This window comes from Aulostomus chinensis, chromosome 21 (assembly GCF_037954235.1).
Source record: "Aulostomus chinensis isolate RoL2024-O1b breed Wild chromosome 21, RoL_Achi_v1.0, whole genome shotgun sequence".
Lineage (NCBI taxonomy): Eukaryota > Metazoa > Chordata > Actinopteri > Syngnathiformes > Aulostomidae > Aulostomus > Aulostomus chinensis.
Window position 1 is genome coordinate 11449954 of NC_141340.1, and position 22749 is coordinate 11472702.

Consider the following 22749-nt stretch of genomic DNA (forward strand, 5'->3'; position numbering starts at 1 on the left):
GGCAAGTAAATAATATTGATGGCATAAAACTAGCAGGGTACGTCAATGTGCTTTTGCGTTTTTGTGTGTGTAAAATGTCCTTTTGCTAATTTTACACAAAATTATGTGCAACATTCATGTTAGATATGCATTACTATTAGAAAACGTACTATTATCCCAAAACATTTTAAAAAGTTAACCATAGGAAGGAGGCAGAAGAATCCAAGGAAGAATGAAAGAAATGTTAATACTCAAACAGTAAGCAGATATATATGAATAAAAAAAAAATACATCATGTAAAACTACAGTGAATCAACATCGCATCATACAGACATTTATTAAGCGTAGTTGCAATACAATAATTATTAGAATTCTTTCTGAATTTTTACTGTCCGTATGAATATTTGGACGTGAACTCAACCATGCAAACGCTACGCGTGCTACTTTTTTTTTTTTTTTTACTTCCGCTTTAAATCTGCACTGTTTCTTGGGTTCCCTTGGCAACAGGTAGGTCATTCTAAACAACGCTGCCAGAAACTCGTAGAGTAACTGCTCCGCAGTCGTTGTACCTGGGATATAATTTTATTTATTGATTGATTTATTTATTACCGCACAAGACAGGTAGGAATGTTTACTTCACGCGTGTGTAATCATTTCACCGTGCTCCGTGCTAATACGACACACTTGTAGCTTCCTGCAAGTACAGCCACCAGTGTTCTGCGCCTGCGTGGCTCCATCACAAACTTTGACTTTTTATCAAAACTCACTGTAGATGAATGAGTGGTTTTCTTTCGCCGAGTGTCACTCTGTGTTTGACATTGATAAACTGCTGTCTCGGAGGACTTGGAGAGGAGGGGGGCAGGGGTGTGTAAATCCAGTTAACCGTGGCTGCTTTCCACATTTCAGCTCTGCTTAATTTCCTCGTTTTGTCCTCCGAACCCAAACTGATGTCCTGGGATTACACTAAGAAAAACTGCTGTCATCCCCAACATTTTTAAAAAATTTTTTTTTTTTAACTGAGTGTACCAACTGTTTCATGTTAGCAAAGTAGAATTAAAATCAAGATTTTAAACAAGTCCCATAAGTATCCAGTTAGAGGAGTTGACTTCTCTTCATTACAACAGTCGAATTTTTGTCCAACCTTTGGGCTTTCAAGTTTCCCCAAAAGTTGTTTTTTTCTTTTTTCAGTCTAAATGTGAAATGACAATTTGATTTTAGCTTTAGTTTGAGTTCATCTCTGCTCGATTACATATTTTAAAATAATGTTCAATTAGTAACTACCTGTGCAGGGCACTTGTTTTTAGGAGCATAGTGCGATTTAGCAAAACCTGCCTGGTAACCTCTGACTTTGATCTCAGTCCTTATGATTTTCATCTCACAGTTTATACCAGAGGTGGAATAAGAAGAACATTTCTGCAAATTCTGATCAAGTCAAATGGTGAGAAGTCAAAACAACCATTAAACCTGAACATTTTGACATGGCAACATCCTGTTGAGATCACAATCCTGACCGTCAGAGTGATTCTTCTATAAAATATAATTTAAGACGGTGTCATTCAGGGTTCCTCTGTTGTCATGATGAGGTCTGAATATTTCACTTCATTTGCATATTTCTGCCAGAATACAACTCTGGGGCAGCGTCTGTGAGGAGCCGCCATGGTACGCCTGACTGTTGATCTGATTGAAAAATCTAAAGATAACTACAAAAAGAAAAGGGGCCTCTCCTTCCCAGAGTACCTCAGGACCCTCACCCACCTCCACCTGTCCAACCAGAAAATCAAGGATATTGTAAGTAGCCACAGGTCCTTCTCCCATCAACTTGGACAAAACATTTTGGAATATTAAGCAAAATATCTAAATCATCTCGGTTGTCTGACTGTCATCTCAGACAGTAGACCCTCGGACTGGCTTGAGCCAGTCACATGTGCAAAGATTTTGTGAATTTATTGTAAGAAGCTGGATACCCTAGACGGGTCGCCAGTCCGTCACAGGGCCATCAGGAGCAATTAGGGACTCAGTATCTTGCTCAAGGATACTTGGACGTGGTCGCCGAAGGAAGTGAGGATCGAACCAGCAACACTTTGCTTGCGAGACAGCTACCCCACCTCTGAGCCATGCTGCCCTCTCCCCCCAAGTTTAACTCCCAGGAGGGAATTAAAGTTGAGAAGGGGACTTGATCGCCCATCTGCCTTGACTAGTGCGGTGGATGATTGATTTCAATCATTTTTGACGTTATTAATCATTTGAATTAAAATGCATTTTGGAAACATGTTTCAAATAGCTGCAGGTACCCTTGAATTCTGTGGCGTTTTTCCTGTCCTTTTACAAGCCTCCTGTGTCCCTTCCATTTCCAGGGGGACCTCTCCATGTGCAGAAACCTTTCCGTTCTCTACCTGTACGACAACCAGATCACACGTATCTGCAACCTCGGCTTTGCTTCCAACCTCACCCATTTGTACATGCAGAACAACGACATCACGCATCTAGATAATCTCTCTAATCTCCAGAAACTCTCCAAACTGTAAGTGGACGATTGGCGGCTGTACGCGTGGGGTCGTCACTTGGAGTCGTACAAATGTGCTTGTGCTCCGTAGATATCTTAGTGGGAACAGGATCGCAGTGGTGGAGGGCTTAGAGCTGCTCAGTGAGCTGAAGGAGCTTCATCTGGAGAGCCAGAGGCTGGCACCAGGGGAGAAGCTGCTCCTTGACCCCAGGACACTCCGCTCTCTCGCTGTATGACCTATTTTCATTCTTTTCAGAACAAAAATAGTATGTAAGAGGGGGAAGGATCGCACCTCCTCAATCATTTCCTTGGGTGTCTGCACTTGGAAATGATATTTTCCAAGTGAATTAAATGTCAGCGAAGCAGCACATCATTACATCACTTGTGCTGGTTTTGATGATGTCATAGAGACCTTTGTGGCTTGCTCTTTCTCCACTATAGCAAGTCGGTTAGCTGTTTACTTTGTTTACTAGAAAAGGTCTTAGATAAACACACTTAAGGTCTCAGCCTGTTCGTTTAAATTTTATTTTTTCTGATTGATCTTGCAAAGTACAGAATATGTTTTTGTTTTTTTCCTCTACTCCCATCTGAGCTTCATAGATAGCCAGTAAATTAAATACATTTTAAATGTATGGTTTCAGTTCTGCTGCTCTCTGCAGACTCGAGCAAATCCAATTCCACCAAAGCGAATATTGCTACAAGTTTAGTGTTGGAGTTTGCAATATTCTGCTTTTAGACTTTAAGACTTTCAGTTTTACTGCAACTGCACATCTATTCCAAATATTGGTTATCTGCATCCTTGATGACAATTAATCTGCATCAACCCTGAAAAAATCCATCAAACCCAGGAAAATGTAGGGATCCTGCTTCTTAGCTGTACGGAGGTGATATTTTGGGTGGCGTTTGTCAGCAATAAAAGAACTCTGACGCCAGATTTCTTGAATTGGAGGAGGTGTTTTGCGTTGGGTATTGAATTTTGGAGCAAATCCATTTAAAACACTTTTTTTTTTTGTACACTGAGTTTGACTATTTAAAAAAAAAAGGAAAAAAAACTCCTTTGTTGAGGAACTTGGTGTTTTTTGTTTGGTTTTTTTTTGAGTTCCCCGATGAAGAATTAGCAACAATCTGCTCTGTTTGTCGTAGCACAGACGTACAGGCTGCTTCATCGAAGAGAGGCTACGTTAACTTGCAGGTTTATGGGAGGCACGCGGAGCAGCACTGCTATATGTCAGTGTAAACGCACAGAGTAACACGCACACGTCTACAAAAACCCTTCAGTGTGTTGGATCGTCTCCTTTAGCCTCTCTGATATACTGGAGGATTGTTTGAAGTCCCTGTATTAACCTAAAAGTGAACTCTTCTCTGCATGAATCTGGATCCTCCTCCCAGGGATCTCTCTGTGTGTTGAATATCAGTAAGAACAACATAGACGATATCCAGGACCTGGCAGCACTCCGGGAAATCCAGCATTTTTCTGCTGCTTACAATAAACTACACAATGTGGAGGTAAGGTTTTATCCCCCCCCCCCCCCCCCGCCCCAGCATGACAGATGTAGCTGCTTTGTCTGCTTTGTACTGTTCACTCAATATTAACAGAACCCCATCACATCAATGATGCACGACGGCGTATTAAAATACATACCGTCGTCATATTAGCTGATTGTGTTAGCGTTGCTCTGTGGCTCTCTGCAGTGATGTGTGAAATGTTATGGAGAGCAGGGTTCTAAAGAACCAAATCCTGCAAATCCCACAATACATTCCCAGTCTGCATGACTCACAGAATTATTCAACAAATCAGCAAGCTATTCCCCGGAGAGTTTCTCTCGCTGACAGCTTTAAACAAGCACAACTTTCTCTCCTTCCTTGCGAGGCTGTTTTTTTTTTTCTTTCTCTCTCTCGGCCTTAGAAGCTTGTGTTTGATACTTGAAACAGCGCTTAATGTCTGTATCGAGCTCTTAGTTTAAACTCACCATCCAGCTTTTTCATACTGGATATTTTTTTCTTTTTTGAACTGATTGAGAAGCTCATTGGTTTAATCCGTCTTTCTCCCGGCTGTATATGACACTTGGAAAGCACTCGATAATAGATGACATCGCCAGAGCTGTACTTTCTTAACGCCAGTGACTGTCTTTTTGAAGCAGGTAATTGCTGTGCACGTGCCTTTTTTTTTTTTTTTTTTGGTGCAGATATCTCCTATAATTTATACAACCCGTCTGCCACCATTGATTCAGCAAAGACAGCCCTCCGAAGGATCAATCCCCTCTTCTGCACCATTTGGTCTGAATCCAGAGGAAACATTATGGATTTTTTAAAATAGATTATGACAGGCAGTCAGCCCGGGTGACAAATGGGGAGCATCTTTGGAGGCCGTTAGCTGTGTGCAGGGGCAGAGAGGACGAGGAGGAATCGAAGCTCTGGTCAAATACAGGTTCATAACTGGCCCATCATTAGTGCGGCCAAGAGACTCAGCCAAGCTTAGTGAGTAGTGCGCCTTTGCTGTTCTCCGCTCCCCCGCGTGGGGGGTAATTTGGCGCTGGGCTGCTCTTCAGTGAGGGCCCTCTGAGTGACGGCCCTGACACGATCATTTATCAAAGCTTGGGCGCTCAGGGGTCCCCACTGAACTGATTGCAGCACGAGCTAGAAAAGTGGAAGCGCTTTGGCCAAGACAGGAAGGCAATGAACAATCAGAGCGTGTCCAGAGAGTATTCATATTTCCAGGCTTGGATTAATGTGCCTTTAGATAAACATACAACTGCAGGCAACTGGCTGGAGGAGCCAGCCTCACATGGCCCCCGGGAGAGAACGTGTAGTTACATGACACCGGCGACACTGTTTATTAAAGTAGACTGATGTGTTGTTTATGGACTTTCCATCATGCTTCACATAACCATTCACTAATATCATGTTTTTAAAAGATTTTAGGTCTCCGATCTGATTCTTAATCATTTTATAACATCATATATGTTTAGTCACTTAGTGGACTTGAAACAAAACTACATTAAAGATGATGTTTTTGTGTGTTTTCAGGAGTTGGAGGACGTGTTCAGCTTCTGGCCTCGGCTACTTCAGTTGGATTTAAGAGGGAATCCTGTTTGTAAAAAACGAAAGTACAGAGACTGTCTGATACCAGCCTGCAAAACCCTCGGTGAAGCATTTCCCTCCTTCTTCCTGACTCATTTAAAAAAAACAACAACAACAACTCTGTTTATCCTCTCAAACAAACTGAGGAGTCTTTACAGTTGTCTTTATTTTCACAGACGTTCTCGATGGGAAAGAAATTAATGAGTTGACCAGACAGTTCCTTACTAACCAGAAAGCATTCAAAGAAGCCAAGAAGAAAACCCTGCACACATATTAACCTGAAAGTCAGTCCCCAAGCACCTCACGCAATTCCGTACATTATTTTTAATGTGTCATATTATTTCTTACTTTATCACTGTTATAATTAATAATAAGGGATTTTTTTCACTAAAAAAATCCTTAATTTTTAAAAAATGTTATCAGTTGTTTCTTTCATTGTTTTATTATCATTTTCAGCTAAATTTAACTGTAAGGCAATATCTTCTGGGTAAACAACATTCTGGACTGTATTCTGCTGTTTTGTGTGCTCATTTAAATTTGAGTGTGTGCGTGTGTGTGTGTTTTGTTGCAAATTGTTTGTATTTCAGATGATTTCATCCACGATCAGGATCCACGTCCCTGATCCCAGAGCTACGCGCACACTCACGTGCAGTGGTGAGGGAGGCAGATGTTGACCCAGCATAGGTGACTCGGACCCTGCTCCACACCTTTCACTGACTCATTCACCAAACGAACGATTAACTGTGGAAAATGAATTCTCAGATCAGATGTGATCAAATACACAAATGATGTAAAATGTGTGACCCCATCGCGCATCCTGATTCATTTCAGATTTCCCCGCAGAAGAAGAGAATAGAATAAATACACGTGTTTATCAGTCATTTTACGTCAGGCTGTTTCTTTTCCTCATTTGATGACAAACTGGTTTATTATTTGTGTTTATAAGGTTACGCTTCAATTAATATTATGAGCTTAAAAAGCCAATTTTATTTTTTATCGCCCCAAATCAATGTAAGTGCTATTTCATCACACATTCCAAATAGAATCAGGCTCTTTAATTTAAATTAGATTTTCTCACGAAGAGGCATTTGTTGACCCCCCCAAAAAAAAAAAACAGGCAGAAACATTGGAGCAGACCCGGGTCCTAGGTGGGTGGCCACCTGCCTTGACCTGCCGGGGTGAGAGAGTGAGAGTTTGTGAGAGAGAGAGAGAGAGAGAGAGAGACGACAACTAACAAAATAGTATTAAGACAAATATTAAAGATGATCCTAGTGCTCCTAATCCTACTTCATGAGAGTACAGCATTAGAGGAAGAGTCTGGACTGTATGCTATTTTGTTTTAAAGACCACAAAAACCTAATCTTCCCAGAAATGGGACAACTCAGGCGTCTGCAGTCATTTGGATGCTTGAAGAAAACCAAACTGGTTTATTTTGAATTTGCACATATTTGACAGGACAGAAAACCGTCATTGTCACTCAGTGTGACTTCGACAGCTGCGGTCGAGTCAGTTACTGCAATAGTCCTGCACTCGGGGGTTAAATCCTTCGTCTGCCTGACGTCTTTACTTTCCCGCTGCCTCAACACCGCAGAGCCATAGGTATTACAATGACCCCTGCAAAAACAAGTCCTTAACCGCGCACAAAATAAAATCAGTGACTCAATTTGTTGGCAGTGGAATTCAACGACTGCATCTACTAAAAATCCAATTTTGTATATTTAATTCATTCTAGAATCTTCCATATTCCAATCCTTCCATTCCTCACTCGCACACCTCCCAAATTTGTTTCTTTGTTTGTCCTTTTCTCTTTTAGATACCAATGTGACTTTCATGTTCCCACAGATTTCATAGCCCTCAGTCTTATCAAGACACACACACACACACACACACACGTACACTCAAATCATTGCGACAGCTTCACGCTCACATTTGTTCCTCTTTTTCTTTTTTTAGCTACTTGTGCTGAATTAGCTGACAGGTTTCGTCCACCGCCCAGGTGATTGTCATTGTTTTTGTTTTTCAGGGATTTCTAAACATAATGTTCAAGTAACTGGGAGCAAAAATGAAATGTTGCACAGCTGCAGTGGAATCTCTTTCTGGCACTAATTATCTTCTCCATGCAGCCTCCACCCTCCCCACCTTGACCCATGTGAGACTCTAAAGTCCTGATCACATCATCTTTCCCTCCTCGTGTCTTGCTCAGTATCAAGCTAGAAACCCTTGCGTTGTCTCTCTTTTCACAGTTTCCTCTTTATTTCCCCTCTCCTTTTTTCCCCACACTTATGTCTGTAATATCATTGTGATTCTGTTATTTTGTCTATTTTGCTCTTTTCAGTCTTGTAACTGAATAAAAAGGAAAGAGATGAACCAGTAAAAACAATTAAATGTTGTCTTTATTTCTGTAGCTGGTTTCTTTGTAATTAAATTAACACATGTATAATTCATCTAATAACTGAATTGTATTCCGTGGTGTAATATTTCTCTGTATCCACTTGAAAGAAACGCTGAGTGGCATAATCTAAATGATCCCTCTGCCCAACTCTTACATTGTCCAGAATAAACAGCAGAACGCATGCTTTTACTGTTCAGCTGTGATAAATGACCATCATTTGTATAAAATGCAGTAAAAGTACGAATTGTCATCCTTGTTCCTAAATATTTGAATGAGGAGCCACGTGGGTGTGTAACCCCTAAAAGGTGCCGGGTAATTAGGGAAACGAGCTTACTTAACCTTTCCTTTACTCTTATAATGAGTTGCCTGGAGCAACACTGTTACTTCATCCTTACAAAAACAATGTTTATTAAGAACAGTCCGAGGATATACATATTATGAATAATTCCTTTCATTAATTTGCCGACATCCACCTCAAAAATCAGAGTGATTAATTTACGAGCCTCGCAAGAATTTCCTCAATGCCTGCCTGTTGATTGCAGCGCTGGACTTTATTTATTAGCTGCTCCGATCCAACACACGCTGGCAATTAGTAAAATATGTTTTGCATCTCATCTTACACATGTCAGCTTGTCGTCATGGTCTACTGCAAGCAGCGCTTTGATAGACAAGCGTTTCTGGATGCATATTTAGGAGCGATTGTGACTAAATTCTTGCCACTTTCTGATAGGCTCGTAAAGAAAATAGAGTGTCGGGTTCGCAGCCAATTACAGCGGGACGTGGCCGAGCGCATTAAGGCTAAACACAGTCCAGCCTCTGGCGCTGAAAACCAACCTCTGCTACCCTCAGACCGAAGTACAAGGTAGCGAAGAGGAAAGTAGTTCTCTCCACTGTGTTATGGAGAGAGTGATTAATTACAACAGGGGGAAATACTTAGTGTAACCAATAAATTAACTCGGCTCCTGGGACTTTTACGCACACAGGTGAGGCGTTGGGTGCGCGTACAGGGGCGCATGCACCAGGCACGCCGGTTTATAAGGATCCCCTTAGGTGGACGCGGACTGGAAGTGGTCTACACTCACCCTCTCCTTTACAGTTCTTCTTTGGGTTGCCTACATGTCGCCTTTCATGACAGCGTCCTGGAGAAATACCAGAGGTGAACTTTCCTATCTATACGCACTGGCAACACGCCTGGTAGGGACTTGAATCTGAATGGTTTGACATGACACGGTGCAGTCTAGATAAGGTCAGGTGTTTTAGCCTGGTTTACATTTTCAGGTTTTGGTTGTTATTGGATGTGTTGTTTATTTTTGCAGGACAGCAGCAGACAACATGCTTGAATGAGTTTAACACAACAGCGCAAACATGGCAGAACTAGAATTTAAAAGTTAAGTTAAAGAATGAACAAAATCGTTTGTGTTTTTATTTTAAATTGACTTAAAATCAAACGTGCAATATGTGGATATAACAGTCTACTAAATGTGTGGTGGTGCTTTTGGATAATTTATCTTATTTAATTCTTCAGGTTTGTAGGTGCCCCCTCGATGGTTTGAAGACACACGCTCCGGATGGACAGCGGTAATTGCCCCGGGGCAGTGATGGACGACAGCCCTGCATCCAGTCCGAGCTCCAGTCCTAGTCCGGACGGTCGTCAGCGGGAGCTGCACCGGGCCAGGGCGCTTCAGGCCGGCGGGCTCGGCGGTAGAGGGCGGCCCGCAGCAGCAAACGCAGCACGGGAGAGGAGCCGGGTGCAAACCCTGAGAAACGCGTTCCTGGAGCTACAAAGGACTTTGCCATCCGTGCCGCCGGATACCAAGCTGTCCAAACTCGACGTGTTGATACTGGCCACCACTTACATTGCCCATTTGACTCGAACACTCCAGGAGGAAGGCACGGAGGAGGGAGAGAACACAAAACACACAGAGGCGTTACACTCATTAAAGGGTGACGGCTACCTGCACCCTGTCAAGGTCAGCATTTTCTTTGCGAAATTGTTTTTGATTGTCTGACTGTTAATGTCAAATGTTTTAGCTTTTCTGGTGGTTCTAGATGTTTTTAATCTAATAATAGATAACGTGCTTCTTACAGAAATGGCCGATGCGGTCCAGACTGTATGTCGGAGCTTCCGGACAGTTCCTGAACACAACAAATCCGTCAGAATCAGAGAATCAAGGCCCTTCATCGTCCAAATCCCAATAACGATCCTCAGTCGTTAGTATGAAACTTTATTTGCATGAGTGGAGGCAGCAGCAGCAGCAGCAGCAGCAGCAGCAAGGCTATGACTGTAGAAGAAATTAGCCTGAGCTGATTTGACCTCTACTATCTATCAATATAAGACATTGTAAATTAATATATTTCTTGAATTTTGAATGTATGAATTGTGAGAAAGCATACATGATGTTGTTATTCTGGCTAATCCTCTCTTAGCTGCGTTATGCAGTTCCATACACGTCCCATGCAGGTATGATATTTGTAGAAATTCCGTGGGCTAACGAGTCCGTCATGCTTGAAGTGTGCACTTTCAGTTGAAAACCTTTGCACTAAATGCATGTGTGAATAACTTAACATCTGTCATGTGAAGTGGTCTGTCAGAGAGTCAACAATGGTGGCTCCCCGTCTCATGTTCCCTTTTATTTTTACATGCATGGTTGTAAATGTGTTTGTGAATAAAAGACTCGAGTGAAAACAAACGTGTCTCACGAGTTTTAAGGGTACTAAAACACGGGCTGCACCTTTAAAAAGGAAGAAAAAAAACAACAACAACCAAATACGCCAAATAATTAAAGACAATTCACAGACGGTCCTGTATATAATGTGATACTACACATTTAGATATTTGCTAGTCTAGACTGTTTCCGTTGCTCTCTCGCTTCTCTACCGCTTCTCTCGCAACGAGGAGGATTTAATTAAATCAATTGCATACACCTGTGTTGCAGCGATCGCCTCACATTTAATTGCAAGAAAATGTCAAATTAAAATGACAGCACGAGTACAGGAGGCAGGAAGAAAAGAGAAGTCGTCAGACTCGAGTATAAAGATAGTAAACCTTAAACGCAGGAAGAAAAAAATGCTACTTGGAGCAAAAAGGAGGCAGATTGTGCCAATGAATCCTACAATATACGTCTTTATTACGGCCATTTTTAGGCCATTTGTAGTAATTAGAGGATAGTTTTTTTTTATATTGATAAATGCAAGAACAAATCAAATAAATTAGAAAATGTCTACCAGTCGGTTTTCTTTTATTTTATTAATAACATGGTTGGAAGTAAAATAATAAATGCATGTATACATATAGATATATAGACACACACGGGTTCTTAACAATCTGGTTTTAATGATTAATCTTATCATTATTATTTGTGATATAGGTAGATTTATACAGAAAGGAATTAAGAAAGAGAAAACGTCTTCTGCTGTGATCGACACGGACGAACAACGTAATGGTTTGAAGCCGGCGCGGACAGTTGTCGCTCATCTGAACCCTTCAGGAGCTGCAGTGCGCAGCTGACCGACGCAGTAACCACGGGCTGGTCCCACCGGATATCCTCTCTCTCTCTCTCTCGCTCTCTCTCTCTCTCTCTCTCCCGCTGCAAGAACTGCAGCTCGCGGAGCGGCTCTGCCACTCACTTCAGCCAGACTATAATGATGACTTCTTCATGATTGACCGCCAACACCCATGTGGGCAACGGTGAGCGAACTGTGATTGCGTGTCGCCGTTGTGTTGTAGCTCCCAGAGCTAACTTCACATTAGCTCTGGGAGCTTGGTCATAGCACGCTAGCTTACAGTTAGCATCCGGGCCACGTGGGAGAGGGAGCGCTGCTCACAACTTGAATCCTATCCAGATTTATTATATATATATATATATATATATATATGTATATATGTATGTGTGTATGTGATCGGTGACGAAGTCGTGCACTGTACTACTAATTGATTCACCTGAGATTTAGTAAGAACGTGGTGTCAGGTCTTTACAGTATTGTAGCAAGTATTTGCCATGAATGAAATTTGCGTGTGAATTCAAATGCATATTAATGAGCTTTGTCAACAAACTCCTCGAGCTAATCTTGAAGAAAACAATCCAAGTTCAATGTAGTATAATAATGTGACGCACAGGTTTCTTTGCTGAACGTCTCTAAAGACACTTCTTATCCCTAAGGTGACGCAATAAATCATTCCTGCAGACAGTTGAAAGGGTAGAAACACCCTCGGTGTCATTGGGTTTCTTTCAGCACTGATCATGTGTGGTTTTGTCCAGGGGTTAGCACAAGAGTCGCTGATCAGGGACTTGCCCTCTCCCATTATTTAACTGGGAAGAGGCTCCATGCTCCCCTCCGAGGACGTAAGGCCATGGCAGAGGTCGTGACCTGCTGTTGAACCCGTCCTCAGCCCTGCTATGCCAGTCGTGCTCCCAAGCTGTGTTAGATTGTACTCTCTGACCTTTTGGTGATCAGTCAAATGTCCTCACCATATTGGCTTTTCCGTCAGTACATCTTATTCATACCAGCCAAAAATCAATAGATCACAAATAATTGGCTGAAAGATTTGGGGAAAGTGTAAATGACAGTACAGAGCAAGAGCAAGTTTACCTGCATTTTTAGATGCATTTTAGTGAAAATGGTCTTTTTTTCCAGCAGTGCCAATGAAGATGGCCAACTCCAACAGCAGCCTGTACACACAATGAGGTGTGACCGGTAGAGCCTGACAGATGATGGACCTCTGGAGCTGCCTGAGCTACCAAGTGATCAAACTGATCCTATATTGGAACACTACAATGGAGGAACAGTAGGTCTCGTCATTGTCCTGTTAATATTATCAATGAATCACATAATTGCAGGATCACTTTGATACTAAAGTTATGCTAAGTGGTGGAGGTGTACTCAGTTTTCTGCTTCATTTCAGATGTGAGGGCGTGGCTATAAACTATGGCTGCCGTGTCTTCGACGTGTGGACCTGATGGTGAGTGCTTTGTCTCTTTGGTTGTGCTCTTATAGTTTTGCCGTCGCTGGAATAGTGATGAGTTTACATTTTTGCCGTTTACCCATCAGACAAAAAGGTGGTGAAACTGTGACCAACTGAATCACCAGCGTAACATTGAGAAGTACTCGTTAACAATTATGTAATAGCATGCAAGATTAAAAGAATCTCACTGTGTCCTTTTTCCTCCATCAGCTCCACATGTTGTCCAGTGCTCATTGGGAAAGCTCCAGTTGTCATCTTGTGCTGGTCAGTGTAGGTGAGTTTTTCACTTTCGTGTGTACCTGAGCAGTTAAACTCTTTTTGGGGTGATGGAAGGTTATGGAGATAAGAATCAAGGTTAAACTTAAACTTTGTTTGCAGTGGTCTCAGATCAATAAACTATCAAGGTGTAAAGTTATCAATTTTTTTGCCACCTCAACCTGTTAAAGTTTGGCTACAATTTCAAGCAAGTTAAAATGATTTCCTATCTGTGGTTTTGTCTGGAAGGCTCAGGAATGCTTGTCTGATCTCAGACTTTTGGATCCATTTATTAGTTGTAAACACAGGCAAGTCTTGCTGCTGGAGTAGTGATGAGTTCACCTTTTCGCCGTTTACCCATCAGACACCTGAGTGGTGAGATTGTGACTACTGAATTGCCAGCTGTAGATCTGCCAATGAGCGACACAAAGGATTCTCATGTTGACGGGAATTGTCTTGATTTGTTTGTAACCCTACCGACGGAGGTTTAAAGTGAGTCTATTTCCTTTGGATCTACAGATGAGCGGAAGCAGCAGGAACAAGTGGTACTGGCATCATCTGATCGCAGTAAGTGAAGTGTTTGTCATCCCAACTGGCCTGCTCACTTGATGGCATTAATCTCAGAGTAGTAATGATGAGTTCACTTTTCGCCGTTTACCCATCAGACCATAATGGGCTGCTGAGATTGTGACTAACTGAATTTACGTCGGAGTTGTAGAATCTCTTCAAATCACCGTATTGTCATACAAACTGATTCCTGGTTGTTTTTTGTTTTTTTTAAGGAAGACTGATTAACCTGGCCATGAGGGGAGGAGCTGCACTTAAACAGTACGTGTCTTGATCAACATGTATGATGTCATCACTTATTATTGAAGGTTAATAGTATGAGATTGATCCCAGTGTGTTATCTTTTACAGTGTTGCTAGATGTGCCGGGCCACCATCTGCCAGATTAGTGTGATGGAAATTCTCCACATGGAAATATACAACTTTTCATAATAAACTAATTTTGTGTAAATGTGACCCTGCATATCTTTGTGAATTTAAGTTTTTCTGTCATCCAACTATCACCAAATGTGTTTAAAATATGCTGTTTAATACAGGTTTACCAGCCCACGAACTGAAGACACTCATTGAGCTAAGGGGATGTAGGGTCAGGACTGTGCTGCTTACCTGTGTTTGAAGCATATCCATGCATCTACTGCTCCGTGATGTAAGCATCTGCTCCTGGTGCATAGGCATAGATGAAGCGGAGGATGTTCTGGTGAAGTTCATCCAGGGCTGCATCTCTCCTGAGCAAGTCCTTTACATCACTCAGTTCACAGGGAAATATTGCATCAGGTGGAATAATGAGGGCAGATGCCCCTGTGGGAAGAGGGGGGCATCCATCAGAAAACAAAACAAAACTATTACAGTAAGGTTTAGGTAATGGTCATGAAAAATTTCCTCTGAAAGCATGAAGCTGTTTTTACTCTATTAAAACCCACAAATGATTAAGTAGTCCTTAACTAGACTTAACATTTCTCAGGTGTTTCATATGCAGCAGTAGATGTATTATAGACAATTGCATTTAATTGCATGTAAATTATGTAACTGATATAAACTGATTTCTTATTCATTGAATTAATGTATTTGCAGAGAAGGAGGGGGCTGTGATTTAAAGCTTACCGTGTTTGAGAGTGACAGAGTTTTCACAAAGGAGCACTGCAATCACGGCGTCTTCCTCCAGCACTCTTGCTCTGAGGCACAACTTGCAGTGGGCCTCAGCTAAAGAGATCCTGTGACAAACATGAAAGGGATCACTGCCAGAACAGTAGATCCTTTTTTTATTCGCAAGATGAAATATCGGCAAAATTGCGGGAAGGAGACTGAAAGTTTAAAGGAACTTTTGTCAACGCTCTTACACAAACATTTATTTTCATAAATTTGGTTGCACATAAAATGTGACACCACACTTAAAAAGATTTATAAACATTTGTCAAATAGATGAGAAATAGTCATCTGAGGGCACAGGTTTCCATGGCGCCATCTGGTGGACTACTGTGATATTAGCTCAAAGTCCTGGGTCACAGAGACTGTAACATTTAAACCAGGAGTGGGCAATCATGTGCCATGGAGGGCCGTGTGCATGCAGGTTTTCCTTCCAACCAAACACTTTAACAGGTGATTCCACTGATTAACACTATTCTGTGGCTCCATGGCACATGATTGCCCACCCCTGATTTAAACTATTGATGACTTACAACAGTTTGACTGACGCCACAGACATCTTGATTCCCTGACTCTGTGATCGAACCCTGCGGCTGGCCATGTAGTAACCATGGATCATCCTCTGTGCTCCAGGACTAAGCTCCACTTGCAGCCTTTGTGCATGGGCTACAAGCTAGAAGACAGGATTTAGTACCGAAGGTGCAATTACAGGTCAGAGCTGTTAACGCGGAATATATTTGCTAACCTCCTTGTAGTCCTGGGTTGAGAAGTCCACACAGGAGGGGTAGAGGGGTTTTCCGAGCTGTACCGCCTGCTGGAGGGTGTGGACAGTTTGGGCTAGCAAGGCCTGCTCTCCTGCATTATCCCGACATTGAATAAGCAGGCCAAAAGTATCAGCCAGTTGGATTGGCACAGGACCCATTTCCTGCTCATGAAGAAGAGTGGTTTAAGAGTGTGTAGTCTAGAGATCTAAAGTATTTATGTTCATTGTCCTCCTTTCAAAAGAGAAGACATGATTATTCTCAAGGGTTCTACTGCACTGGAGTGTTACAAATTATTTGTCTATTTCTTCTTTTCTTGATGAGACAAGGACATTTCTGTTACTGTATGTTCTGATTCCTTACATATTTAACATTCTATCCATCCAGATCACATTTTAAGTGGCCTGTACAAAAGTAGTCGCCCACAATGTTGAGACAGAACTCACTGCTGTTCCAAGCACAGCATTATCTGCCCTTCCAGACCGCTGATAGCTACCAGCAGAATTTGTTTGGGCCCAGAAGCTGCAAGGGACAGGGAAGGACAGCTGCTGATCCACATCCTCACCATACTTCTTCCCTGGGATGAACACAGACACTGTGCGGCTCTCCAGAACTGACAGAGGGAAGCAAATCAACATTCTAGCTGGCAGAAATTATGAGTTATTTATACACTATGAAGTAATTCATCCAAACCTGTCTGGTATGCTACCTGACTGAATGGCGTCTAGTTTGTCCCTTTTGTAATAGCTCAAATCTCCCAGCATGCAAACACCTCCAGAGGCCAACAAGGCGGAGCCAGCATGGATATTAGCAGTGCCTGCACCATGCTCGTCCCGGGACAGAGAGGCAAACATTTCTCCTGAGGCCTGATGCCTGACTCCACGACATGCCAAGCTCAAGCTGTACGTCAAGAGTCTGGAACACAAACAGGCAGTATTTTCTGATCTGGGTTCAGATATATAATCCATTCAAAATAGACAAAGCTCCCTACTATCAAACATGTCCACCGGGTAATCACGATCATTTTACCTGTCTACTATGAGAGTGTCAGTGGTAACGACAAGGACATCCAAACTGTGAAAAGTGTTTTTTGTATCCTCTCTGGATTGCACCAAGCTGAGCAACAAGCCCAGCTTTAAGGTGTTGAAGAGGCCAGGAGGAGCGATGTCCAAGCCGAAACAGTGAGCAACAATGGCAGAGAACCTCCAGGGAGAACCAGCAGTGGTCTTCAACAGCTCCTGGAAGTTGGAGCTGATTTTATGAGGATCTGTAGGCAGAAGTTTGAAACATGGTAGATTTTTTATATGCAGAATACAAAATGAAAATGATGATGAGAGTGTACTATGTCAAGGGTTATTGTTAAAGGGTAAACCTTTTAGAAAATATGCTAATAAGCCATACTCCCCAGTACCAGACAAGAAGACAGATATCTTTCTCTCCTCTGTGCTACATAGGGCAGCTGATCCATACTGACTGGCTGATTGCATGTTAGCTTAGTGCAATGAATGGTAGTGGATGGGTAGGTTAGCATACGTCTATCTTGTCCGCTTAGATTCCAAAACCTGCAGTTCCTCCTATTTGTATACTACTTCAAAGAGATAAGGCTGAGGATTTAGATTTATCCAGAAGTAATCATCCTCTCTTAAAAATTGTGGCCATGAGAAGCTGCTTCAAACTACCGCACCCAGTCAGGAGAGAAGAGCGGGCTATGTATCTGATTCTAAAATTACAATAAATCTCAATTTAAAATTGTTATTTAATGACAAATGTAGCTCTTTTAATGTATACAAGGCTAATTTGTAGAAAAGAGTACTTGGTGACTTTTGATGGAGGTACACAAACACTTCCTACTCACTACTTCATTGCACTAAGCTAACAAGTGGTCAGCTTGTCATTTTTGGGTCTCAGTATCCTGCTGCACCTTCTGAGGAGAGAAGGGTATCAATCATCTTGTCTGGCCCTGGGTTGGACAACAAATGAGCATGCTTCCCAAAAAGTCAGCAGGTTTCTTTACAGTGGGGATTGAAAGTTTGGGCACCCCAGGTAAACACTTGTATTATTGTGCATAAAGAAGCCAAGGAAAGATGGAAACATCTCCAAAAGGCATTCAATTACAAATGAGACATTCTTATAGTATGTAAAAAAAAAAAAAAAAAGATTTTATTTCCATCATTTACACTTTCAAAATAACAGAAAACAAAATAATGGCATTGCAAAAGTTTGGGCACCCTGCAGAGTTAATACCTTGTACTGCCCCCTTTGGAAAGCTGAGAGCTGACAGTGCCATGGATTGTTCACAATCATCGTTTGGAAAGACCAGGTGATGTCAATCTCAAAGGTTTTAAATGCCCAGACTCACCTGTCCTTGCCCCAACAATCAGCACCATGCGTGCTAACCAGTAGTCTAGAACATTGAACGTGAACGTAATCCTCTGTTCAGAATGCAATTAAGAAATGGCAGTCATCAGGAACAGTGGAAGTTAAAGCAAGATCTGGAAGACCAAGAAAAATATCTGACAGAACAGCTCGCAGGATTGTGAGAAAAGCAAGTCAAAACCCAAGTTTGACTGCACGATCCGTCCAGAAAGATCTAGCAGACACTGGAATTGTGGTACACTATTCCACTATAAAGAGATACTTGTACAAATATGGTCTTCATGGAAGAGTCATCAGAAGAAAACCTCTTCTACATCCTCACCACAAAAATCAGTGTTTGAAGTTTGCAAATGAACATATAGACAAGCCTGATGCATTTTGGAAACAAGTTCTGTAACCGATGAGGTTAAAAAAGAACTTTTTGGCCGGAATGAGCAAAGGTACGTTTGGAGAAGAAAGGGCACAGATTAATGAAAAGAACCTCTGTCCAACTGTTAAGCATGGGGGTGGATCAATCATGCTTTGCGGTTGTATTGCAGCCAGTGGCACAGGGAACATTTCACGAGTTTAAGGAAAAATGGATTCAATTAAATTTCAGCCAATTTTGGATGCTAACTTGATGCCATCTGCAAAAAAGCTGAAGCTGAAGAGAGGATGGCTTCTACAAATGGATAATGATCCTAAACACACCTCAAAATCCACAATGGATTACATCAAGAGGTGTAAACTGAAGGTTCTGCCATGGCCTTCTCAGTCTCCTGACCTCAACATAATTGAAAATCTATGGATAGACCTTAAAAGAGCAGTGCGTGACAGACAGCCCGGAAATCTCAAAGAACTGGAAGACTTTTTTGTAAGGGAGAATGGGCGAAGATATCTCAAACAAGAATTGAAAGACTCTTGGCTGACTACAAAAAGTGTTTACAAGCTGTGATACTTGCCAAAGGGGGCAGTACAAGGTATTAACTCTGCAGGGTGCCCAAACTTTTGCAATGCCATTATTTTGTTTTCTGTTATTTTGAAAGTGTAAATGATGGAAATAAAACCTAACTTTTTTTGACATATTATAAGAATGTCTCATCTGTAATTGAATGCCTTTTGGAGATGTTTCCATCTTTCCTTGGCTTCTTTATGCACAATAATACAAATGTTTACCTGGGGTGCCCAAACTTTCGATCCCCACTGTAACTATTAGTAAGCCTGTAGTTGGGCTTTATCTCAATCTGAGAGAGGATTTAACATGTTCCCTTACACTCTGGCTCCCATGGTTGGATGCTATTTGCCTCAACACTCCAGGTAATATTTGGCCACTGGTGCACATGCGCAGGTATGCCCAGCACCCTGTAGAGTCCACCAATTCTCATCGAGTTACAAACCTCATCTGTGTGAAGAAGACAAACAAAGCAATAACACTCAAAAGAGCTGCCCTCCATTGCCTGGTGATTATTGAAGAAACATGCATGCCACCTACAAATGGCTGCCAAGAGAAACAGAGCAAGGCCCTCAGAACAAAGATTTCTCTGTGTGTGAGTCGCAGAGTCGACTAATGAGTGTTCCCTGCACTTATTAACATATATGTTTAGTAACGGGAACCTGGAGTATTAAATTCCTGCCCAAGACTGGGTCAACAGAATATGTTAATCCTGGTGCTGAGTTTTGCTAAACTCTCGGGGGCACTGGCTGGACAATGTTATTAGAGGGGACAGAAACACTTAATATCCCACCATGAGGCACACAGTGTAGCTCACTGCACAAAAATGTATTTATTTGAATTTTCTCTGCTAAGTTTGTGTTTTAAAGTGAGCCTCATTTAGAAAGCCGGAGAATATTAATGACAAGCCCAGATGCATCTGACTGTGTGTAAATACAAGCCATTAAAAGAACATTATTCAGGCCAAGGAGTGAATATAACGGATGAGAATAACATTTTGCAAACAAACAAAACCCGCTTCAATATATAGGGTTTTAATTCACAGAATGCCCTTTGACTTACAAATGACAATAGAACCATTTGACCCAAAAAAGCACTGATTTCTATGCTGTACACAACAAATGCCCCAGGACTGAGCCCTCTTAGTCCCATCGGCTGGTCCCAAATGTTCAAGGGCTCCTAAGCAAATCTTAAAAGAACACAACAACATTTTAGGAAACACTAATTTGCCCTCATCCCCAGAGCCAAAAAAAAAGAAGAAAAGATAATTGCTTTCTCCAGCTAGAGACCACCTGCTTAGCTTAGCACACTGAATGTTACAGCATGGAAAGTGTCAGCATACATGTGTTGAAGGTTGCCAAATAAGGCTTTGCATTTTGATTTGTCCAGAAACAATTCACTAATCTCCTACTTGATTGCACTTGGCGGATGTATGCAAACCTGCTCATCCATGATTCACTGTGCTAAGCAAGTGAGCTGTTGTCTGGCCTGTGTGGATCTCACAGAGAAAACAGAGTAAAGCAATAAGTTCTTCTTGTGTTTGCAGCAGGCAAAATACATTCAAAGATGGCAAGAAAAACAAACTGATTCAAGTTCTGATTGAGACAAAGGATGAGAGGTGGTGGTGTTGTCATTTTTGACGTGTTGCAATACATGTCTAAATGTCTCAATTATGTGGCTTCAAATGGTGGCAGTTAAATACATTTAAGTTAGAGTCTATCCCAGCAGCCTTCAACCTTCAGGCGAGAGGCGGGGTTCACCCTGGACAGGTCACCAGTCCATCACAGGGCCAACACATAGAGACAGACAACCATTCACACTCACAGTCACACCTACAGTCAATTTAGAGTATCAATCAGCCTCGTCCCCTCTTGATGTCTTTGGACTGTGGGAGGAAGCTGGAGTACCAGAGAGAACCCACACAGGAACAGGGAGAACATGCAGACTCACACAGAAAGATCCCGTATTTATTCTTGAAAATACTTTTTTTTTCTTAACGTAGACTTTTTCATTTACAAGGCATAAATATTAGATTGATTAAATAAACAGTAATGTAAAGTGGCCTTGTGCAACTGCATTAACCAGGAAAATACAAGTATCGGATCAGGACTCAGTATTAACAGATAACAAATTTTAAACGTCTGATCAGAAAAACTTGATTGGGACATCTTCAATTTAAATCACTCAACCTTCTGGCCAATTCATACTGTCATCAGGGACATACTAATAGAACAAGGGTTTAGACTTGTCTTAGAGTGATGCTGTACACCTACCTCTGAGAAATAATGTGACTGATTGATATCTGAGAGAGCTTTGCTGGCAGGCTCTGAGAGCATCAAGTGCTCCGATGTGGATCAGCTCCACCAGCTGTTTGTCTGTCTCCACAAAGACACACAAACACAAATTACACTTTTTGCTGTAAACCTCTTGAGCCCAGTCATTCATTTCAATTAAGTCAGACTTCAGACACTTTCTCCTCACCTCCTAAAACTCTGAACTTCACATCTTCTTTCAGTGGGGAGCTGCAGAGCATGCAGATGAAGTCGTTCCTCATGGTAGCTGACTCTGTGGCACCGGGCGCATGGACCCGGATATGATGGAATCCTGAGGCAAGCATTAGGGATATCTAATAAGCTCAATATTTAACATGTTATATGCACTCATAGAACCACTGGCTAAGTCTGAAAGTGAATGCCTTCCCTGCAGTACCTGTAGAGCAAGGGCAGTCATCATCAATGCAGAGGAAGCGGGCCCCCTGAGTGTATTTAGTGACCCTCGTCATTGCAGTGACTAAGCCTTCCATGAGGACAGGCCTCATGGAGCCATATCCTCGCGGAAAACTACAAAGGTCCAATGTGTAATTGGGGAATGGAGGCAGGTGTGTCAGCTTTAAAATTACATTCACCTAAAAAGGAAAAAAACAACAACAGATAAGACATTATTCCTGAACAGAGTTGATAATCCAGGTTCAGTTAGGTGCATGCACTCGTGCATGCACTTAAGGATATTGACTGGACCTTTCTCACAGGAGCCATTTTGCCAAGCATCAAGGTAAACACAGGTTATCCAACTAATAATGATCCTGTTCTAATGACATCGACCTCTAGTTGTCAGAATGCACCTGTCAGTATGGCTGCTGGGAAAAGGTTCAATAAATTGGAAATAGCCTCAGTTTACACAAACCTGATTCGCTGTGTGTATTTTTTCCACAAGAGAAAGTGTCTTTATGGCCACAAAGCAAACCTGAAAAGCGAATTAGGGAAATGTGGCAAATGTTACAGTACAAATTTACACACACTCTCTCTCTCTCTCTCTCTCCATACACACACACACACACGTCACTTACAGACTGAAACAACGCTGTTGCTGTCAAGGGGTCATGTAATACACAGTCACCCAATTCTGGATCCATCTCTATCACGTCTGAGGGATTCACGTTGATACAAAACCTGTACACGGCCACGTTGTGTTGGGGTTCTGAAAAGAAGGAGCGCGTGCCTCTCAGTAGAGTTAAACTGGGCTTTCATAAAGTTTACAAAGTGTGACTTCAGCCGGAGGATTGTGCTTCTTCGAAACAAACTCATGGTACCGTTGAATTGTTTGCAGTCCTCGACAAGTTTCTGAAGGGCACCACTTCGGTCTAGGTAGATGAGAATGGACTCTTTTAATGAAAAAATGTCTGCCATTTCCTCTCAGTAGCGCTCATGAGCTCCTTAGCTAACGTTAGACTGTACATACACTAGCTAGCTTATGTTGATGCTGTATGCTAGTCTGTCACCATGGAAACAAAACCTGGGCC

The 22749-nt window shown here is 42.0% G+C and overlaps 3 protein-coding genes and 1 long non-coding RNA gene across 16 annotated transcripts; 3 read left to right on the forward strand and 1 right to left on the reverse strand.

Annotated features, from left to right (window-relative positions):
• The first annotated feature begins 471 nt into the window (after positions 1–471).
• Positions 472–9619, forward strand: ppp1r42 (protein phosphatase 1, regulatory subunit 42). 6 transcript variants are annotated; one of them, XR_015110859.1, is made up of 11 exons: positions 472–600; positions 1361–1417; positions 1600–1767; positions 2334–2500; positions 2574–2712; positions 3872–3988; positions 5510–5627; positions 5740–5847; positions 6151–6247; positions 9272–9342; positions 9481–9619. XR_015110859.1 is itself a non-coding variant. In XM_086191193.1 (9 exons), the coding sequence occupies exons 3-8, from the start codon at positions 1636–1638 to the stop codon at positions 5838–5840; spliced, it is 774 nt and encodes a 257-aa protein (XP_086047319.1). In that variant the 5' UTR covers positions 472–600; positions 1361–1417; positions 1600–1635; the 3' UTR covers positions 5841–5847; positions 6151–7502. The 6 variants fall into 6 exon arrangements, 1 of the variants encoding a protein (XP_086047319.1); XR_015110861.1 differs by lacking the exons at positions 9272–9342; positions 9481–9619 and adding exons at positions 7517–7559; positions 7687–8115; XR_015110857.1 differs by lacking the exon at positions 9272–9342 and having other exon boundaries at positions 9481–9567.
• On the reverse strand, positions 7766–22704 carry mcmdc2 (minichromosome maintenance domain containing 2). 8 transcript variants are annotated; one of them, XR_015110856.1, is made up of 16 exons: positions 22540–22703; positions 22297–22427; positions 22134–22193; positions 21660–21855; positions 21432–21554; positions 21224–21325; positions 19272–19400; positions 16673–16910; positions 16353–16558; positions 16090–16256; positions 15628–15810; positions 15416–15555; positions 14841–14950; positions 14346–14537; positions 10042–10091; positions 7767–9832 (listed from the first exon to the last, which is right to left on the reverse strand). XR_015110856.1 is itself a non-coding variant. In XM_086191186.1 (15 exons), exons 1-14 carry the CDS (start codon positions 22634–22636, stop codon positions 14371–14373), a joined length of 2049 nt encoding a protein of 682 aa, XP_086047312.1. In that variant the 5' UTR covers positions 22637–22703; the 3' UTR covers positions 7766–10091; positions 14346–14370. The 8 variants fall into 8 exon arrangements, 7 of the variants coding, with proteins under 7 accessions (XP_086047312.1, XP_086047315.1, XP_086047311.1 ...); XM_086191186.1 differs by having other exon boundaries at positions 7766–10091; XM_086191185.1 differs by lacking the exon at positions 10042–10091 and having other exon boundaries at positions 7769–9832; positions 22540–22702.
• Positions 9500–10154, forward strand: tcf24 (transcription factor 24). Its single transcript, XM_086191194.1, has 2 exons — positions 9500–9925; positions 10044–10154. The coding sequence occupies exons 1-2, from the start codon at positions 9524–9526 to the stop codon at positions 10152–10154; spliced, it is 513 nt and encodes a 170-aa protein (XP_086047320.1). The 5' UTR covers positions 9500–9523.
• LOC147241685 (uncharacterized) lies at positions 10930–14214 on the forward strand. The gene is made up of 7 exons (XR_015110862.1): positions 10930–11643; positions 12591–12741; positions 12859–12915; positions 13129–13188; positions 13693–13740; positions 13956–14001; positions 14091–14214. It is a non-coding gene; the product is annotated as an uncharacterized LOC147241685 (long non-coding RNA).
• Positions 22705–22749: the final 45 nt, after the last annotated feature.

Bases quoted from the DNA above. Each gene is read 5' to 3' on its own strand.
- ppp1r42 (XM_086191193.1), top strand. From the start codon at position 1,636: ATGGTACGCCTGACTGTTGATCTGATTGAAAAATCTAAAGATAACTAC. The intron at 2,501-2,573 runs GTAAGTGGACGA...TGTGCTCCGTAG, and splicing joins CTCCAGAAACTCTCCAAACT to ATATCTTAGTGGGAACAGGA. The intron at 5,628-5,739 runs GTGAAGCATTTC...TTATTTTCACAG, and splicing joins ACCAGCCTGCAAAACCCTCG to ACGTTCTCGATGGGAAAGAA.
- mcmdc2 (XM_086191186.1), bottom strand. From the start codon at position 22,636: ATGGCAGACATTTTTTCATTAAAAGAGTCCATTCTCATCTACCTAGAC. The intron at 21,326-21,431 runs GTGAGGAGAAAG...TTGTGGAGACAG, and splicing joins GAAGTTCAGAGTTTTAGGAG to ACAAACAGCTGGTGGAGCTG. The intron at 16,911-19,271 runs GTAAGGGAACAT...TTCTGCCTACAG, and splicing joins CCAACCATGGGAGCCAGAGT to ATCCTCATAAAATCAGCTCC.
- tcf24 (XM_086191194.1), top strand. From the start codon at position 9,524: ATGGACAGCGGTAATTGCCCCGGGGCAGTGATGGACGACAGCCCTGCA. The intron at 9,926-10,043 runs GTCAGCATTTTC...TGCTTCTTACAG, and splicing joins GCTACCTGCACCCTGTCAAG to AAATGGCCGATGCGGTCCAG.